Source organism: Camelus dromedarius, chromosome 16, assembly GCF_036321535.1.
Source record: "Camelus dromedarius isolate mCamDro1 chromosome 16, mCamDro1.pat, whole genome shotgun sequence".
Taxonomy (NCBI): domain Eukaryota; kingdom Metazoa; phylum Chordata; class Mammalia; order Artiodactyla; family Camelidae; genus Camelus; species Camelus dromedarius.
In genome coordinates this window covers 19748831-19768195 of record NC_087451.1, presented here as the reverse complement: position 1 = coordinate 19768195, position 19365 = coordinate 19748831, and the positions used below count along the sequence as shown (strand labels likewise).

The window sequence follows — 19365 nt, the reverse complement described above, 5'->3', positions numbered from 1 at the left end:
TGCTTGGCTGGTCAGCAAAGGACCTTTATTGTTGACTGACGACCCTTTTTGTCCTTCTTGCTGCATCTTCATCCCTTGCCGGAGCCTCAGCCGTATCTGGCTCTACCCGTCCTTCCTCTTCCCCAACCTGCAGCAACTCTCTGCTCCAGTATCTGCAACCCTCTCACCACCGCCACAGCCACTGCCACAGAGCCCTCAGAAGCTATAAGTGGACTGACACTCAGGCTGCACACCTGGTCTCCAAGCCCCTGTTCCCAGCAGAGCTGACCCCTGCTCTCAAAGAATCCCTTTTCAACCAGCCCTGCCCCCACTAATAAAGCCACATTTGGAAACCCGCTCCTTTAAGCACACGTTCCCCCAGAGAGTCTCAATACAGTTTCACCGACATTTACTGAGGATTTCTCATATGCCAGGCACTGTGCTAAGTGAATCTCCAAAATCATAGACATGCCAAATACCAGTGCCTTTCTCCCTCTGAGTCTCCAAGTCATGGCACCTCCTGTGGCCAGTGTGCTAGTTTCTGTCCTGCACAAGTTTCCGTGCATGAGTTGAAGGAAAGGTGTGATGACCTAGCTCGGAGACGGCTTTGTGCCAGGCCCCAGTCCCAACCTGACAGCAACTCTCTGTTCTGCTCTGTCTCCATCCGTCACCTCCTCTGGCATTGTGCGGGGGCAGTTTCTCATCTGGAAGCAGATGCTCTGGGTAGGGTTGGCAGAAACACTGGCTCTCTGTTCTCTCCTCACTGCTTGGCCCAGTGTTTCTGTGAGAGGGCCAGGATGAAGGCAAGGAAGCCCTGGAGGCTCACTGGCTGGCCTGTGATCCACAGCTCCTGTTTCTTCAGCCAAACCTGGGACCCAGAGCCAGTCTGAAGCCCAAGGCTGAGGCTGGACGGCCGGCTATAGTTCAGGTTGGAGGATCTGCAGGTAGAGATTGTGAAGGCCAAGCTTTGGGCAAGGAGAAGGGCCTGCAGGCTTCAGGGGGCCTCAGACCCCAGCTACTGGCCATCTTCAGTCCCTCAGGCTCCTCTGCCAGTTTACTCGGCTGTTCCATAACATCACCCTCCAACTGTCATGGAACCCTGGCCTCCAAGAGACACAGACCCAGGCCTCTAATCCCCAACTCCGGCCTCTGGCTGCCAAGCCACACCCAGCATCTTCCCCTCTGGAGCTCAGACCTAGTGACTTTTTTTTTTTTTTAATGGAGGTACTAGGGATTGAACCCAGAACCTCGTGCACTCTACCACTAAGCTATTTCCCTCCCCCTAGACCTACTGTCTTTCCTGAGGGGACTAATAGGAAGAACGGGGGAGGGGGGTGCAGGGAGAAATGGAGCACTCAGTCCTCCGAGAGGGGGGCAAGACCACACACATCACGTTCAGCAGAATCACCTTGCCTGATATGTATACAGACATATGCACACACACAGATTCTCTGAGACACACACTCTGGATTCTTCTAAAAGAGAGGAACTGGCTTAAGAGGACACAGGAGGCACCCCAGGAATGGGGTCTAATACTTCCCAGACTCAAAGGGCAAGAGAGTCATTGCTATAGCACCAAGCAGAGTTCCTACTGGTCTCTTGGGCCCAGATCACCATCTTCTTTGGCTGGATGGGTCCCTGCTCATCGCTGTAGGCTATTTTATCCTAGGTCTTTATCTCCAATGCAGCCCTCTTTTAACTGCATTGACCTAGCTTCCTCGTCCTGCTGTGAGCTTAGAAGGGGTACTCGTTGGCCAGGGGCTCAGCCAGCTCAGCACCCATTGGCTGCTCTGCACTAAGCCTCTGTCTCCATTGGCAACGCACTCAAGCCATCTTCATCCTCCCTGATGCGTGGGCTCCGACGGCCGTTTTCATTGGCTGCGCAGTCTTGAAGTTCCATCCCTATTGGTTGCCACTAGAGGTAGCGTTTCCACTGACAGCGATTCCAGTGGATGGATGGGCTTTGTCTTCTCTGTGCCACACTGTCAGCTGTCCAACTTGAGCCGCTCCCCCAGCCTGCATTAGAGTGGGGGGGCACCAGGGGGGCCTGAAGAGGGCCCAACAGCCTCCAGGAGCCTCTGGTGCTGGCGAAGGTGCTTCCTCCTTTCGTGTTCCCCTGTGACTTCACACACCAGCTGGGCAGGGAAGGCCCCGGGAAGCCCCTTCAGCCAGCCTGGGGAAAAAGAGACAACGAGTGCCCAAGTGGGGCTGGGGCAGGGGGTAGGTCAGGGGGGAGAGAAAGCCCAGGAGGAGGTCAAATGCCTGAGGGTCATGGCGGGAGTGGGAATTAGTGGAAAAGCCTGGAGCACTGGTAAAAGGGCCATTAGAGGTGGAGGAGACCGCAGCAGCAAAGAGGGTCGGGGTCCCTCCTCTGTCAAGCCCCGCACTGACTCCCCATCTCACTCAGAGTGAGGGCCAGAGTACTAACAGGAAGCTACGAGGACCCACGCAATCTGGTCCCCGTTATCTCTATGACCTCATCTGCTTCTCCCCACTGTCCTCACTCCCTCCAGCCACACTGGCCTCCTTACTGTTCCTCAAACACACTGGCCATAGCGCCTTTGCCCTGACCTCTGCCTCCCTCTAGGACATTCTTCCCCCAGACACCTCCTCAATGAGGTCCACCTTGACCTCTCTATTTAAACTTGTAACACTACCCAACCCCGGGACTCCTGACTGCCTTGACTCTGCTCCACTTTTGTTTTTCACCAGCACTTATCACCTTCAGACACACTGTAAAATTTACTTATTTATCATGTTTCTTCTTTATTGTTTCTCCTCCACTGGAATATGTGGTCCAGCATGGCAGGAACACCTGCGTGTTTAGCTCATGGGACCAAGAACTGTGAGTGGCACCTCATAGGTGCTTCATAAATACTTATTGAATGAATAAATAAAAGAATTTCTCACCTTCAGGGCTCTTGTGTAGGTGCTTGAGGGGAGCCCTGGGCTCCGGACTCCGTCCCTCAGTCTTAGTGGGTGTGGAAGGCTCTGAACAGAGTTCCTGGGAACAGTCTGGGGGTGGGTGACATTACAGTGGAGTCAAGACTCATTTTAGCTTCTCGCCCAGATTCCCCCAAAGGCTCACTTCTCCTTCCTGCCTCCCCTCCAGGGGACACTCACCACAATCCTCAAAGATGGTGTCGGGGGAGCAGGGAAGGGGGCCTGGGGTAGGGAAGGCTCCCAGCCAGCGCTGCATGTCTGATCTGGTAGGAATATAAGGAACGGGTCACAGCTGGCCCAGGAGATCTTCCTGGGGGTTGGCAGGGACTTCAGAGGAGAGAGACTGGGGATGAGGGTGGGGGACACTGACAGGTCAGGTGAGGCTCCCAAGGGTGTTTTCTGAAGGAGACATAACTTACAGGGATGAAGCTTGGAGTAGCCGGTGGGTGGGGCGGCCCTGGTGGTTGCTGAGAAGGGAGAGGCGGAAGGTAGGAGGTCCAGATGGGTCGGGGACCTGCTGGGCCTGGACCAGGGAGCGATGGGCATAGTCCAGGACCTGTAGCCGCTGCCCACTGCCCAGGGAAGAGGAAGTTCAAAGGGAGAACAGAGGTCCAGCTGGACTCCTCCTCCCCCTGCCCCCTGCCTGGGTTCCCTCCAGCCCTCGGACCCACCTCTTGGGCTGAGTGATGAGCAGCAGATCACTGAAGAGCAGCAGGCAGAGGGGGGTGAAGCGGGGGCGCGAGGCAAAGAGCACACCTCCCCTTCTGCATCCTAATTCTGTCAGCTCCCCCTGCAACTCCAGGCGCCTGGACCAGGAGACCAGGGGCAGGGCCTGTGGGGGAACAGGGAGGAGGGTCTGACTTCTCCACAGCACCACGGGAAAAGGGAAGCGAGGAGTCTGGGTAGGGACCAACCTTGACTTTGTGGAAGCGCAGCCGCTGTGCGAGACGGATCAGCTCCTCCGTCTGCTTCATGCGCCCCACCTCGGCGCTGCAACGCTCAATGATCTGGGAAAGGAGAGCCAAGTCACCCACCCTTTCTCCCTTCCACCCCTTCCATCTCTCCCTACCACCTCATCACCTCTCCCAGCCCCCGCATCCCCCTGCCCACCTTGCTGATAGCACCCAGGGCCTTCTGGGCGTTCTCCTGGCGGCTGGACCCCTCCTCTGTCTGGCGCAGGATATTCTGGGCACAAAAGAAATGGTCACTGGACCTCTACTCTGCGGCTCTGGGATTCAGAAGGGCTGCAGCTCAGAGGACCCTGCTGGGCTTGGCATTTTGGGGTTCACAGGGCTGGGGGACCAGCCTCACCACACACTGTGTGCATAGCCCTGAGCAAGTCACTGTACCTCTCTGAGTCTCAGTTTCCCCATCTGTAAAGTGGGAATAACTCCCACCTATTATACCAAAAGCATTGTTGTGAGGATTCAGCAAGGAGCTATATGCAAAGTACTTAGCATGCTGAAAATGCTGAAAAGAGGGTTGCTATTATTTTAATAATTATTAACCACAACTATTAGTACAAACAATGTACCACAGGGTTAAGAGTGCCTGGATTTAAAGTTTGTCTCCATCAGTTATTATCTGTGTCATTTGTGGCAAGTTATTTAACCTCTCTGAGCCTCAGTTTCCTCATCTATACAGTGGAGTCAATAACAGTTCCTACTCTCACAGTCATTGGTAAGGTTAAACGAGGTGTATAGCACTTAGAACCGTATCTGGGAGGGATGGGTGTAGCTCTGTGGCAGAGCCCATGCTTAGCCTGCCCAAGGTCCTGGGTTCAATCCTCAGTTCCTCCATTAAAAAAAGAACCGCGTCTAGAACAGACATCCAAGGGCTGTTAGCTATTATGATTAGTATCATTATTATGTTGTTGTCTACACTGGGGAGATGTAAAGTTGAATAAGACATAAAGACACTGATAATCTAGCTAGAGGCCTTTACACTGAGATCCCCACATTGGGTGACTTGGTTTAGGGAGAAATATCTATTCTGCAATAGAAGAGTATTTCTCACCCCTTTTTTCAGTATCCCCGACTAAGGAGCCTTTTTAGACATTTTTCCTCTAATTGTCACCCGCGGCTCCCCCCTCCCCACCCAAAGAATTTTAATACCGCAGATATACTGTATATCTATTTAGGTAGCACGGCCCTTTGGAGTACCACAACCATTGGAATCCTTAAGATTTTTTCATCTCTCCCACCAAAGAATGAGTTTCTACCTCCTTGGAGGGGGGTGATATCACCCCCACTGGGAAGGCATACAATGAAAGATACAGCTGAGAAAACCTCAAAGACCAGTCACCACATTCCCCCTGAGGCCCGGAGAGAGAAGGGGACCTGCCCAAGGTCACTCAGCCAGTTAGTGGCAGAGCTAAGGCTAGAATTCAGGTCTCTAGCCAGAGGCTCTTTTCCTGCACCCAGACTGCTCCTTGAGACTTTTAGGTCGGGCTTGGTGGGTCCCAGATAGAGACGCCCAGATTAGGAGTCCTGACTAAGGTACTCCTGTGTTCCTGGTGGGGTGGGAGATAGTGATGGCGGGGCAGGAGGCCCTTGGGGAGAATTCTCCAACGGGCTTGGTGGGACTGAGAAGGGCCCAAGCCAGGATGATACCTGCAGCAGCATGCGGAGCCGCGTGATGCGCTGAAATGGCAGCAGCAGGAAAGACGGCAGCGGGAGCCGCTGGCACTTCGGGAGGCTCTGCAGCCGCCGCAGCTCCGCGGAGAAGCGCATGTTCGTGTCCCTGCAGAGGCAGGTTCAGGCTGGCGTCTGCCTCAAGGCCCTAACCCCTCAACCCGCCCTGGCCTGGCCCCCAACCCTGCTCTCCAACTTCCTCCCGTAAGGGGAATGGATGTGGCCGTGCCTCTGACACTCACATCAGGCGGCTGTAAGTCTCCTCCTGATACTGCTGGTTCCGGACGTAATCCACGTACACCGAGAACGGCCCCACGGCGTGGGCATGCACCACGTCGCACAGGTCGCTGATGTGCGGGGAGGAGCGCACACGGGACAGTAACTTCCCCAGAAACCTGAAGGAGTGGGGAACAAGCAATGGAGAGGGTGCAGAGAGCCAGGTGTCCTGGGTTCTTGAGGGAAGATCTGGGCCCTAACTGGACCCTGGGAGGAAGGCCTGGGGACAGAGAGAAAGCTCTGGAGTGCTTTCTCCCAAGGCCTGATTTGTGAAGAGGTCAGGACCCCACTGACCGCTCACTGACTCCCTGGACTCGCTGCACGTTGGAGAAGAGAGTGTGGTGATCCCGAGGGGTGAGCGTGTCCCGGAGAGCCTGGCTCAGCACAAAGGTGTCAGTCAGCAGCCGTAGGGAGCGCAGGTACGAGGCCTCGGATGTCACCACCTCGAACAGGCTCTGAGGCGAAGAGCAGGGCAGGAGTGGAACGCCCAGCTCCCAGCCAGGCCAAGACCCAGGACCCACGCCCCTCCCCGCCGCCCGCCCTGCTCAGCCCCAGGTGCACCCACCTCCTGCATGCGCCTCTCCTGGGGGCTGAGGGTCTCCAGGAGGCCGCTGGCTCGCACAGCTGGGAGCTCCTGCCACAGCGTGTTGCGAGGTCCCGGTGGCCGGGCAAAGGTGGGAGCTTCTCCAGGATTGGGTGGAGACGGACTCCCATCTTCACCGACCCCCCACAGCTCCTCTGACAGCACGGCTGCTCGGTAAGTCTGATACAGGGGTTCTGGAGAGCAGACGTAGCACGTCAGGGAAGTCCAGCGCCCCAGACCCCTTCCCACTGCTCAGTGGTCTCAGAGCCCCTCACCGTCCTGCAGGGGCAGCTCCCAGTTCTGCTCTTTCAGCTCCTCCAGCCCCTCCTCATCCCTGTGGAAAGAGAAAGGGATGAGGTCCCCCAGAACCACCACCGGTGCACGCCTGCAGGGGGTGCTATCCACATGATAGTGGTAGGGGTTGTATGCAGGGACCCTGACCAAACCCCAGATTTTTCATGTGCCTGTTGTATGTGAAGCTCTGTTAAGTGGGGCCCTCTGTTCCTGTGATGTCGACTACCGTGTACCAGAGACTTCCAAGCCCCTGTCTCCAGGGCTCTCATGTAACGACCATTGTCTGGAATGTCCTACTTGTGCCTTGGTGCAACTCAACAGAGTCCAGCCCAACTCTTTTTTTTTCTTTTAAGTTTTTTAGGGGGGGAGTGGGTGGTAATTAGGTTTGTTTATTTATTCTTAGAGGAGACACTTGGGATTGAACCCAGGGCCTCATGCATGCTAAGAATGTGCTCTAACACCCTCCCCTCTGGTCCAACTCAGCTCTTACACATCCCCACTCTGTCCTGGGGATCAGCACCACTGCACACCCATTCACCCAGAGTAAAAACCCAGGAGAATAATTCTGGTACAGGGGTTCTAGAGAGCAGATACAAACTCCAGTAAGTGTTTATCGAATAAATGAGTCGCCTCAGACAGATTAACTCTGATAAGGGTGGTGAATCTGACTAACAGGCCCAAATAACACAGGAGAGATGTTCCTGGTTGCCAAATGTATTTGCAGACAATAATTTCAATAGAAGATCAGGTGGGGGGACTCTGGGCCTGGCTCTTCAACTATCATCATACCTCAACAACCGTATGGTATTTTTGGTATTTCACAGGTGAGGAAGCTGAGACCTGGAGAGGTATAGTGAAGTGTAAAAAGGGACAAAGCTGGGATTAGAAACCAGGGCTGCTGGTCCCTATAGCCCTAGCCCTTCTCTGCACACTTGTGAGGGTAGGATTTAGGTGGACGCCAAGGTTAGTCTGCTCTCAGGTAGGGGTAAGGGTGGGGGTGTTCGGTACCTGCCCTCCGTGGTTGCTGGAGGATCTTGCTGAGGGGCTCCGTCAGGACCATCCCCTAGAGAGGGAACTCAGAGTGAAGAGACAAACCTCCAGGATCCCCAGGCCAGGACTCCTGACTCTGGGCCCAGCAGAGACTGTTACTATAAAAACTACAACTCCGGTCAGCCCCCCCACCCCGGGCCCCAGCCGGAAGCAGCCCAGGGCCTGCTGGGGGTTGTAGTTAGTTGGTTTTTAGACTACTCCGCCTCCACCCCTTCTCTTCCCAGCACAGAGGTCCACTCCTCCAGGCCCTGTACCTGCTTGGATTCCATCTTCGGAGGGCAGATCGAGCTCTGGCTGTGGGGGGTCCCCAGAGGTGGTGACGTCCTGTCTGACCCGAGTTGGTTTGGGGGGTTTGAGGGGTGGCAGGAGTTTGCGCTCGGCGGTGGAGCGGTAGGACGTGAGGACGACTGGGGGGTGACTGAGGCTTGGAGGGCTGGGGCGGGAGCGAGAGGTCCGCAGCGGGGAGGCCCGGCAGGGGGCCCTGGATCCCTCCTCGTAGCCCCCTACAGGCACCCATCGGAGCTCCAGGCCAGGCCGGGTGACATGGCAGACACAGGGGCAGCAGGGAGGGCAGACCAGGGCAGCATCTGTGGAGGGCAGGGGCACACTCAGGACCTGCCCAGGCCTCCGCCCTCCCCTTCACCTGCCCAGCAGCAGGAACATGGAAGTCCAGCGCTAGGCCTCTATCTCCTCCACCCTGACTCTTCAAACCCCCAGAAATATGAAAACCAGATTTTTCCAAACACAGAATCCATTTTTGAAAAAATAGTCCCTGAAACTACCCAGTCTTGAAGGACTAAAAACAAAGAAGAGGAGCTGGATTGAGCGGGTCCATGAGGGGCTTACCTGGAGGGCCGTTCTCCTGGGACCCACTCCCAGCGAGGATGCCCTGAGGAGGCTCTGTCTCCCCATTCACATCCACTCCCCCTGGGGGACCCGACTCCACGGTGTCCACAGCCTGGATCCTGCCTTCAGTGCCCCATTCAAACCTGCCAGCCAGTCTCCGCACAGTGCCTGGGGCCGAGGCAGAGCCAGCCTGGGCCAGGACCCCGGCCGTAGGGTGCAGGGGCAGAGGTGTGTTGGGTGACCCAGAGGGTTTGGGTGGGGGTACTGGAGACCGGGGAGTAGGTTCCGGGGAGATGGAGCGCCGGGACCCGGGACTGGGGGTGCCGGAAGGAGAGTCTGGGGAAGTCTGGGAGTCGAGGCTGGCTTTAGAAGCCGATGGGGGCAGAAAGGCTGGGGGCTTGAGGGACGAGGCTGGGGGCTCCCAGAAGATGGGGGTGCACATTAGGTTGGGGGCATCATTGGCAGTGAGGGGAGGTTCTTGCGGAGAGGAGCCGTTGTGGTGGGGCCCGGGGGACTGGGCAGTCCGGGGGCGAGAAGGGGGGCGGGGGCGGATGATCCGAGGGGGCTTCTGGGTAGGGGGTGTTGCTGTGGGAAGAGACTGGGCTGACATCTTCTGAGCTCTTCAAAGGAGTGGGGTGCTCTGCTGGAGTCATCCCCTGAAGAAGAGGGAGGGAGAAAGAGAGAGAGAGACCCTTAGTGCCCACCCCACCATGGGTAGATCGAGGCCTTGAAGCAGAATTGTCAGCAAATGAACCATGATGTCACAGTCAGGAGGGAAAGCTGGTGCACGTCCTCTCTTTCTCTCTCTTCTCCACTGTCTTCTCTCTTTATCTCTTACCCCTCCTCATTCCATTCCCTGAGGACTCTGGACCCTCCTGGTCAGCCTTTCTTGGCCCTCCCAGCCTCTGTCTTTTGGCTTCTGCTGCCACAGTCAGGCCAGAGGAGACAGTGAGGCTGGGGTGGGGGCGCCTGGGTAGAGACCTAGGTTGGGGATGTGTACAAGAGACCCCATCAGTAAGGGAAATGGGGCATGCTAGTATGGCTGCCACGTGTCTCCCTGATGAATTGTGTTTTGTGTCTGTAGTGTGTGTTGCAGAGGTTTGCATGTGTGGTTTAAGTATGTGTGGACATCGTGTGTGCGCTATTTCTAGTGCTATATGCACAGGGTGTTGTATGCTGTATCCGTCGTTACATGTGGGCCCATAGTAGGAGAGTGGAGAACGCCGTGCGTGGTGTGCACTGTGAGATGGGGGTGCGAGGGTGTGTGTGTTCTGTGCTGTCTGTGGGTCTGTGTGGGGCGTGTGTGTGGTGTGTGTCTGCCTGCATGCCCGCCCATGCCTGGGCTGTGCGGGATGCATCACTATTTCCCTGCGCCAGCGGGCCCTCCGCCCCCATTTCCCAGTTCCTCTCTCCGGACTCTCCCTTTCCGGATTATTTTTAGTCTCCTTTTCCTGCCATGAAGATTCCTGGAGCCTCTGACCCCAAGAGACCAGGAGGCCCCGGGCATGGTCTCTCCTGCCCCATCCTCATCCCTGCCTCCCCCCTGCCCCCCATCTGGTCACAGAGAGATGCCCCATGAGAAGCCTGGGTCCCACTGGGATGCCTTGGGGGGTAGTTGGGAGACCAGACTGAAGGTGAGGACCAGTGGGGCCAAGACGCTGCGGCCTGGGCTCACTTCCTCTCATGGGGAAGGTGGCTGTAATCCTGAGAAGGCTGCAGGGTCGAGGCTGGGAGACTGGGCAGCCCCACACTCCCCTGAGCAGTCAGCAGGAGAATCAGACCCCTCCAGGCCCCAGACTGGTTTTTGAGAAATGATGTAGGCTGGGGGCTCAGGGCTGTAGGCTGGGAGTCTTGCAGCTCAATGGCCTCTGTGTTTTGGCAGGAAGCTCCTTAGGTGACCCAGGCAGTAAGCCTCGCCAGCTGGCCAGCTCCTCCCCAGCCTTACCCCCCTCGGAGATCCCTGCCCACCTCAGATACCTGCACTTACTTCCTTCCCCCAGCCCCCTACTAGGGCCTCTTGCAGGGACCCAGGTCCTCTGCCCAAGCACTCACCCTTGAGTCCTCTCCACTCTCAATCACCTCCCGGGCTGAGTGAGTAGGGGCAGGAAACAGGAATCGGATCCTCCTCCCAACCGGACACCCCCCCTCCAAACCACACCACACTCCACATGCGCACACTGGGGCTCTGGAAGATGCGAGGGACCCTGAATGCCAGATTTGGGAGGTTAACAGCGTCTGGGGAAAGGCTAAAACTCAGGCATGGAGAGTGGGCTGTTCCATATGCGCACACTCTGTTCTGGGTCTGCATTGCTGCATGGGGGGGCTCACAGGGGCTAGGGGTGGAGGGGTGGGGGTGAGGATGGGGTGGCAATGGCAGGGGGACGTCTAGCAGAAGGGCATGGGCTCTAGACACCTCTGGTCACTGAGGGATGGTATGTGTCCCTCCCACACCTCACATGACAGCCTGTCCTTTTAGCATCCAATCTATCTCCTGGGTGTGAGCCAGCCTACGATTTCCCACCAAGGGATCCCCCCAACCCATGTTCCCAATCCCTAACTCTGCAGTAGCTCCCCCTGAATTTACCTTTATCTTTTTGGAAGCAGTTTCTATTTTCAGCCTGTCCTGCCTGCCCTTTGGAGCAAGGATTGTGGGGCCCGGTCTCTCTGAGTGTCTGTTCTGTGTTTCTGGGCGGGAACTGAGGGCCCAGATTGAAATCTCCGCAGAGGAAGCCAATTCCTCAGCCCCACCCGGCCATTGTGTCAGACGTACGTGTGTGTGTGTGTGTGTGTGTGTGTGTGTGTGTGGTGAGGGGTGTGTGTGTGTGTGTGTGTGTGTGTGTGTGTGGTGAGGGGTGTGTGGAGATAGGGAGGTCAGGAGGGAGATCTGAGATCTGTTTCCTCCAGGTGGGTATGCTGGGCCCCCTTGCCTACTCTCCATTCTCAATCCATGTCTCTCAGCGTCCCAGCGCCTGACTCTCTCTGTTCCACTGGGAGGTTTGATGTTGGCTGGCCGGGAGTCAGTAACCCCTACGTGGGTGGGCGGGTGTTCCTCTCACCTCTAATTTGCTTTATGGTTGAGGAGCTGAGTTCTCAGGGCTCGGGGTGTGTCGTAAAAACAACTGAGGTGGCAGAATGAGCCACACCCCTGCCTGGGAATTCGGGTAGTGGGAGGAAGACCAAGGGCAGTTATGAACTTTGAACTCTGGGGGCCTTTGCCCATGCCCAGGTGCCTGTTTTTGCCAGGTCTTCATACACACACACACCAAACAAGACACTAAGAAGACAGGCCAGAAAACTGGGATAGAAATACGTTTTAACCCATTTTTCCTCAGAGTAAAAGACGACGTCCTTTCAGTGACCAACACTGTGCTTCCAGGTTGGAAGTCTCCCCCACCTCTCCTCTCAGGCACATTCCTGCCCCAGGGCCTTTGCACTGGCTGTACCTTCTGCCTGGAAACCTCCTTCCCAAGACATCCTCGTGATTGATTCCCTCACTTCTCTTAAGTCATTCCTCAGATACCACCTTCTCAATGAGGCTACCTGCCACTGTAAAATCACAATCCACAACCTGACACCATGTTCCCAACCTGCCTTTTTTCCCATAGCAATCATGCCTAATAATGTAGTGTGTAGCTTACTATTAAATTGACATATTGTGTTTATAGTTAATTATCTTTTCACATTAGAAAGTAAGCTTCCTGGAGGCAGGATCTTTATCTTTTTTGTTCACTGATGTATCCTAAAATTCTGGAACAGGGTCAGGCATATGATAATAGGTATTTAATATTTGATGAATTGAACCAAACTGAATGGAATCCTCTGTAAAGCCCACTACTCCCCTGGCTCTCCTTCCCTACAGATCATTTCTTTTCAGGAAGGATGGAGGAGTCCTGAGGTCTTCCTCTCTCATCCATTTACCACCACATCAGGCAACATCAATCCTTCTTCAGTCTTCCTTATGTCAGTCGCCTGGTTGTTAGGAAAGGGTTCGTGGAGGAGAGGTACTTAGACTGTTTCTTGAAAATCAGGTAGAGTTTGGTCAGGCCAAGAGGCAAGGCATGGGTGACCATTTGGGGAGACCAGGGAAACACAGGCACAGTGAGGAGGAAAGTAGGCCGGTCTGGAGGACTCTGAAAGGGAAGTTTAGCTGAAATAGAAAGAGAGGAGTGAGGCTGGAGGAACAAGTGGAGGCCATATCATGGGCAACCAGACAGGGCAGAACAGCACTGAGGTTTCTGAGCAGGTGGGGGAGTGGACAGCAAGAGTTTTAACCAGTTTCCCACCCCTTCCCCCTCTTCTGATACCAGCACCTAGCTTTCTTTTGGGGACCCACCGTTCCATCATTCTGGGTCAACATGGCCCATTCTGGGGGAAGGTATGGCCCAGGAGCAGCCAGTAAGCACACTCTCTCTTCCCTACCTACTGAGATTGGTTCAGGGGTGAGCCTATGACACAAGCAGGGCCAAAGTGTAATTCACACAGAACTTCTGCACAAATTATTGGAAAAGACTCTACTCTCTGCTAGATTGCTTTCAAAGATGACTGCTATGATCCCTCCCATTCCAAATGCCCTTTTGCAATGTGACTGCCTCTAACTCCCGTCAAGAACAATTTATTTCCCCTCCAGTTCAGTTTTGGCTGGTCCGGTGACTTGATTTGATCAAGACAATGTGGAGGAAGAGACACTGCCTGTTTGGGTCCTGGGGCTTAAGAGGACTGGCAGCTTCCACTTTGTTGTCTTAGAATATAGCCTCCATGTACAGATGAATGGGTTTGACTACTGAAGGGTAAGAGGTCACATGGCGAGAGAAGCCACTTGGAGAACCAGGATGCCCAGCCTTCAGCTAGGACCAAGGTCTTAAGACATGTGGGCAAGGCCATCTTGGATCTTTCAGCCCCAGTCAAGCACCCATCTGATACCACAAGAGCATCCCCACTGAGCCCTATGCAAATTCTTGATCCACAAACTCATGAGCAATGAAATGGCTTGTTTTAAGTCACTAAGTTTTAGGGTTGATTCATTATGCAGCAATAATCAAAACACTGTCTTAGCAGTGGGGATGCTGAGCTGTGGAATTTAGGCCTGGAGCTGCTGGTGGCTGTCGGTAAGGTAGCCTGAGAATTAAACGATCATAGGGGAGAGGCGGGGAGGGACACATTTAAGTCCTTGATCCTTCTGGCCTGAAATCATATCTGTGTTTGCACTTTTCAGTTATGTGTGTCAATAAATTCCCTTTTTGTAAATCAGTTGAATTGGGTTTCTGTCACTTAACAACCAAAAAACTCTTGCAAAGGGAGAGGAGCTCATAATGAAAGGAGTGTTGAGTCCCACTGGCCTCTGGTAGGGCCGGAACTTTGAACTCCAACAGAATCTTTCACAGAGTACAGAACACCTGGCCCTCTTTTCTGTGTAGAAAGACATTTGGGGTAGATAGCCTGCCTGTGGTGTGGGATAAATCAAGAAGGGGCAGTGAGGAAACCCTGGCCTGCTCTGGGAATCCATTCAGGTTTGGATCTCAGTGAAGATAGAGGATTCTGTCCAACTGCCACCAGGTGGAGTCTGAGCACTTCAGGTGTGGGGCCTGGCATCCAATATGAACCCAACAGTGTCTAGGCCACCCCAGGCAAACATGCAGAAGAGGCAGGCACAGCGGGTACCCTTCAGGCCACCCTCCTTTCTCCACGGTTTCACCCCTTCTCTCAGACTTGGGGCCATCTTTGTGTTCCCTGTCCATTCCCCTCAAACTTGTCTCAGGACATTCCATTCATATCCAGGAAGAAAATGATCACAGCCTATGGTAATCAACACAGCATGGTGTTGTGGGGTGGGGCAGACACACAGATCAACAGAAATAGACCAAACCAAATATAGTCAACTCTTTGTCAATTAAAAAAAGTTTTTAATTGAGGTATAGTTAATTTACAATATTATATTAGTTTCAAGTGTACAACATAGTGACTTAAATTTTTATAGATTATACTCCATTTGTAGTTGTTATAAAAGATTGACTATATCCCCTGGGAAAACTGATTTTTGACAAAGGAGCAAAGGCAGTTCAATGGAGAAAGGATAGTCTTTTCAACAAAAGTTGCTGGAATAACTGGATGTCCATATGTAAAAAATCAACCTAGACACGGGCCTTACGTTTTTCACACTCAAAAAAGATCATAGACCTAATTGTAAAATATATAAAATATAAAACTATGAAATTCCTAAAATAAAACCCAGGAGATAATTTAGGCAACCTAGCGTTTGGCAATATGTTTTTAGATACACCACCAAAAACACAATCCAGGAAAGAAAATAATATATTTTATTATAATTAAAACTTCTGCATCAATTAAGGTAATCCTATTTGTTGTAATAGCTACATTTCAGTGGCTTAACAAAATAAAAATTTGTTTTTCATTAAAAAAAATTCTGAATATGAATATAAATAATGTATTCAACCAAGGGGGGAATGAAGCTTCTGCTCTGTATAAGACAATGTTAAGAGAATGAAAGGACAACTCACAGACTGGGAGTAAATACTTGCAAAACACATTTCTGATAAAGGACTGCTATCCAAAACACACAAATAACTCAAACTCAACAATAAGAAAAAAATTTAAACCCAATTTAAAAATGGGGAAAAGATCTGAACAAATACCTCACTAAAGAATGTATATAAGGGTATACATTTCCAGCTATGAGATGAGTAAGTTCTGGGGATCTAGCGTACACAATGTCAAGGGTAATTAACAACACTGAAACAGGAGGGAAGGGGGCAGGGCACAACCATTAAAAGAAAGACACAGCAATTGAGGATAAGACATCACCTGGTTACAGCCAAAATGGCAGAAGATTCAACTCCCAGAAGATCTTGAGGCCCAATATAGTGGAATATACGACTTCCAGTAGACACTGAGCCTTATTATTCACTCATCATAATGTATTAACATACTAAATGGTATACCCACAGGTGCCATGACAGTTCCAAGGCTGGAAATAAAAGGCCAAGAAGTAGGCGGTGGCCCAGTTCCTGGGAATCCCTGCCCCTCCCCCAAAATAGCTGGAATAATCTTCCCACTTGTTAGCATATGAAACTACTGAACCCATAAAAACTAACCGCCCCTGCACCTCTAGGCGACTCTCCCTTCTGATTGACACGAACCATATTCTTCCTATGAAATGTATATCTCCTAAGCCTCTTGCCTCTCAGTCTCTTGCCTTTTGAGAAACCCTGCACTCTGTCTGTGGAGTATGTATCTCCCTGAATAAACTTGCTTTCACTTTACTATGTTTCACTCTTGAATTCTTTCCTCTGCGAAGCCAAGGACCCTCACTTGAAGAGGCAAGTCCCAGGGACTCGCCCATGACCTAGAACATGGCCATCCTCTCAAGCCCCATTTTCGTAACAATACTGTATTACGTACTTGAAGGTTGTTAAGAGAGTAGTTCTTAAAAGTTATCACCAGGCACGCGCGCGCACACACACACACGGTAATTATGTGAGAGAATGGCAGTGCTAACCTTATTGTGGTAATCATTTCACAATATATACATGTATCAAATCATCAAGTCGTACATCTTAAACTTACATATGATATATGTTAATACCTCAATAAAGCTGAAAAAAAGAAGATATACAGATGGCAAAAAGCATACGAAGAGATGCTCAATATTATTTGCCGTTAAGAAATTGCAAATTAAAACAACAGGCAATACCACTATCACACCTATTAGAATGGCTAAAATCCAAAAAATACACTGACACTACCAAATGCTGATGAGAATGTGGAGCTTTAACTTGCTGGTGGGAAGGCAAAAATGGTGCAGCCACTTTGGAAGAGAGTTTGGTAATTTCTTACAAAGCTAAACATGGTCTTATCACTCAACTCAGCATTTACACTCCGAGGTATTAATTAAGCCAATCTGAAAACTAATTTCTACATAAAAATTTGCACACAAATATTTATAGCAGCTTTATTCATCATCACCCCAAACTGGAAGCAAACAAGATGTCCTTCAGTACATAAGTGGATAAACAAATTGTGGTACATCCATAAAATGGAATATTATTCAGTGATAAAAAGAAATGAGCTATCAAGCCATAAAAAGATGGATGAACTTTAAGTGCATATTAAGTCAAAGCAGCCAGTCTGAAAAGGCTACATTTCTTATGGTCCCAACAATCTGATATTCTGGAAAAGGCAAAAATATACAGTAGAAAGATCAGTCATTTCTAGGGAGGGTTGAATAGGTGATACACAGGGGACTTTTTTAGGGTAGTGAGACTAGTTCATATAATACATTTGTCAAAACCCGTAGAACTTACAAAGAACAAATTATGAAGCATAACTTGCTTAATGTATGCATGATAAAAAAAATAATTTTGGAGGTCAGAGGATCCCAGGAAGGAATGCAGAATGTGACCAAATCTAACTGTATTACAAATGTATGAAACAACTTTACAAAAAGGGTGGGGGGTGCTGACCTAAGTAACTTTGGAGTTGAGTGGAGTCTTTAAGACCAAAGGCAAAAGAAATTACACATAAGCACTGTATTCTAGTTGATAAGGTATACTGCCAAAATGTAAATAAATGCTTTAAAATTTTCTTTTAAAAGAATTTTGATGAGGATATGGCAAAGAAACACAGAAATCAGGAAAAGAGCTCCCAAAGGCCAAAACCAGAAAAATTTGATCAAGAAAATAAAGTATTTTGGATTATAACCTAAACTACAAAATAAATATCCATGAGTCCATACTGACAGAAATAAATACTTGAATTAATAAATGAGGGAGACAGATCTCCCATGCAGAATTCCAAATAATTTATGTAGATACCTCTCTCTCAAGGAGGTGGAGCCTAACTCTCCCCTCCTTAAATGTGGGATGTGCATAGTGATTTCCTTCCAAAGAGTACAGTATGGAAAGGAGGAAAAAATAATGAATTTACAACAGAGAAACCTGACAAATACTATCTCAGCCTGGTGATCAAGGTCAACATCAACAGTGATATCACTTTGACAGTATGTATCTAGTAGCATCCTTGATATGATGTGATGAATGACAGTTACCTGTATAGTCTTCCTCTCAAAACCCCACCACCTCAGTCCAATCATGAGAAAAAAAACCCAGTAGAGGGACATTCTACAGAAGACCTGCCCAGTACTCCTCAAAACTGTCAAGGTCACCAAAAACAAGGAAAGTGAAATTGAGCAGGACCATGTGGGGCCCTCCTGGGCACAAAAGCCTTCCCATGTCATTGTCCCTCCCCCCCAACCCCAAAGGTTTCAGCCGCCTAGACCTTCCTGAGTTTCAAAGAGCAGATTCAAAAAGCTGCTAACCAGGGAAGCAAGGGAATGTAGAAGCAAAGGAGGAACAATCAAAATATGACAGTGAGACTATTAAAGCAGGATCCTGGTTCCTGCTCAAGGGATATACAGGACAATATTTTTGAGTTCTGCTGCAGGAACTAAGGCTCCCACCCAGGTGGAGGATGGCAACTTCAGGCTGAGCAGATTCCTGGAACATGGCCCTATTACCTCATCACAAACCAATCAAAAAAAGTCACATGCCCTGAAGCCCTCATGGCAAATTTTGTCTGTTAAAAGCTTCTCCCATTTTGAAAACTACCGAGGAGGTCGGGTTTTTTCAGCAGGAGCCACCCATTCTCCTTGCTTGGCCCTGCAGTAAACTTTTCTTTGTTCCAAACTCTCACATTTCTTGTTTGTTTGGCTTCACTGTGCGTCGGGCACGTGAACTTTTTTCTTCTATAACAAAAGTTTAAAAAACTGTCACAGCGAGGAGGAGCCCAAGGAGATAAGACAACTAAATGTAATGGGGTATCCTGGATGGAATCCTGGAAGAGAAAAAGAACTTCAAGCAAAAATGAAGGACATTTGAATAAAATATGGACTTTAGTTAACAATAATGAATTAATATTTGTTCATTTATTATAACATATCATATCAATGTAAAATATTAATAAGAGAAATTGGATGTGGGGTATATGGGAACTCTCACAGTATCTTTACAATTTTTTCTGTAAACAGAAACTGGTCTAAAAATTGAGTTTATTTTTTTAAAATAACACTTTAAAAGTTGTCTATCTCTAGAGCATCTGGATATTAAGAGACATAAGCACAGTTCTAAAACTTAAGCACATATCAGAATAACCTAGAAGGCTTATTAAACCTCTTGTCAAGCCCCACCTTCAGGTGCAGGAGGTCTGAGGTGGGACTAGAGAATTTGCATTTCTATTAAGTTCCCGAGTGCTGCTGCTGCTGGTATAAACTCAAAGATCAAAACAATGATGAACTCTCACCCTGTAAGCAGATAGAGTAAGGGGGTCCCCACAGAGAATCCCAGGCATGGCTTTCTTGGCGTAAGAGAAGCCATTTCAGGCCGAAGCAATTTTGTGATCTAAGCACAGTCACAATGCTTACCCTAGAACAGGTCTCAGTAATTAAGAATTTTAGGGGAACAAAAGAATGCAGGAACAAAGGAAAAGCATTCAAGAAACAATAGTTCAGTGTAAAACAGTCTTAGGTCCTCCTCAAGGGATATACATAACAATCTGATATGTATCTTTCAGTTGTTCTGCAGGAACTAAGGCCCCCATGCAGGTGGAGGATGGTAACTCTGTGCTAAGACCACAGACCTTTCTGAACATAAGGAATGAAGATGTTAATCTTTTTCTGACCCTCCAGATTTCTCAACCAAAACTTGTACTCTAGCAACCTTTGCCCTAATTCTATGCTGAATTTTCTTTTGC

General features: G+C 50.5%; 1 protein-coding gene across 2 annotated transcripts; it reads right to left on the bottom strand.

Annotated features, from left to right (window-relative positions):
• On the bottom strand, positions 1 to 11284 carry ARHGEF15 (Rho guanine nucleotide exchange factor 15). Of its 2 annotated transcripts, none has more exons than XM_064495240.1 (16): positions 11189 to 11284; positions 8605 to 9260; positions 8013 to 8345; positions 7717 to 7771; positions 6690 to 6748; positions 6397 to 6608; positions 6126 to 6286; positions 5798 to 5950; positions 5535 to 5664; positions 4033 to 4107; positions 3837 to 3929; positions 3594 to 3754; positions 3342 to 3494; positions 3103 to 3185; positions 2890 to 2994; positions 1 to 2152 (listed from the first exon to the last, which is right to left on the bottom strand). In XM_064495240.1, the coding sequence occupies exons 2-16, from the start codon at positions 9212 to 9214 to the stop codon at positions 2001 to 2003; spliced, it is 2535 nt and encodes an 844-aa protein (XP_064351310.1). In that variant the 5' UTR covers positions 9215 to 9260; positions 11189 to 11284; the 3' UTR covers positions 1 to 2000. The 2 variants fall into 2 exon arrangements, with proteins under 2 accessions (XP_064351310.1, XP_064351309.1); XM_064495239.1 differs by lacking the exon at positions 11189 to 11284 and adding an exon at positions 10657 to 10896.
• Between the last annotated feature and the right edge of the window lie 8081 nt (positions 11285 to 19365).

Bases quoted from the DNA above. Each gene is read 5' to 3' on its own strand.
- ARHGEF15 (XM_064495240.1), bottom strand. From the start codon at position 9,214: ATGTCAGCCCAGTCTCTTCCCACAGCAACACCCCCTACCCAGAAGCCC. The intron at 8,346-8,604 runs GTAAGCCCCTCA...TGCCCTCCACAG, and splicing joins CCAGGAGAACGGCCCTCCAG to ATGCTGCCCTGGTCTGCCCT. The intron at 6,609-6,689 runs GTGAGGGGCTCT...TCTGCTCTCCAG, and splicing joins GGAGCTGCCCCTGCAGGACG to AACCCCTGTATCAGACTTAC.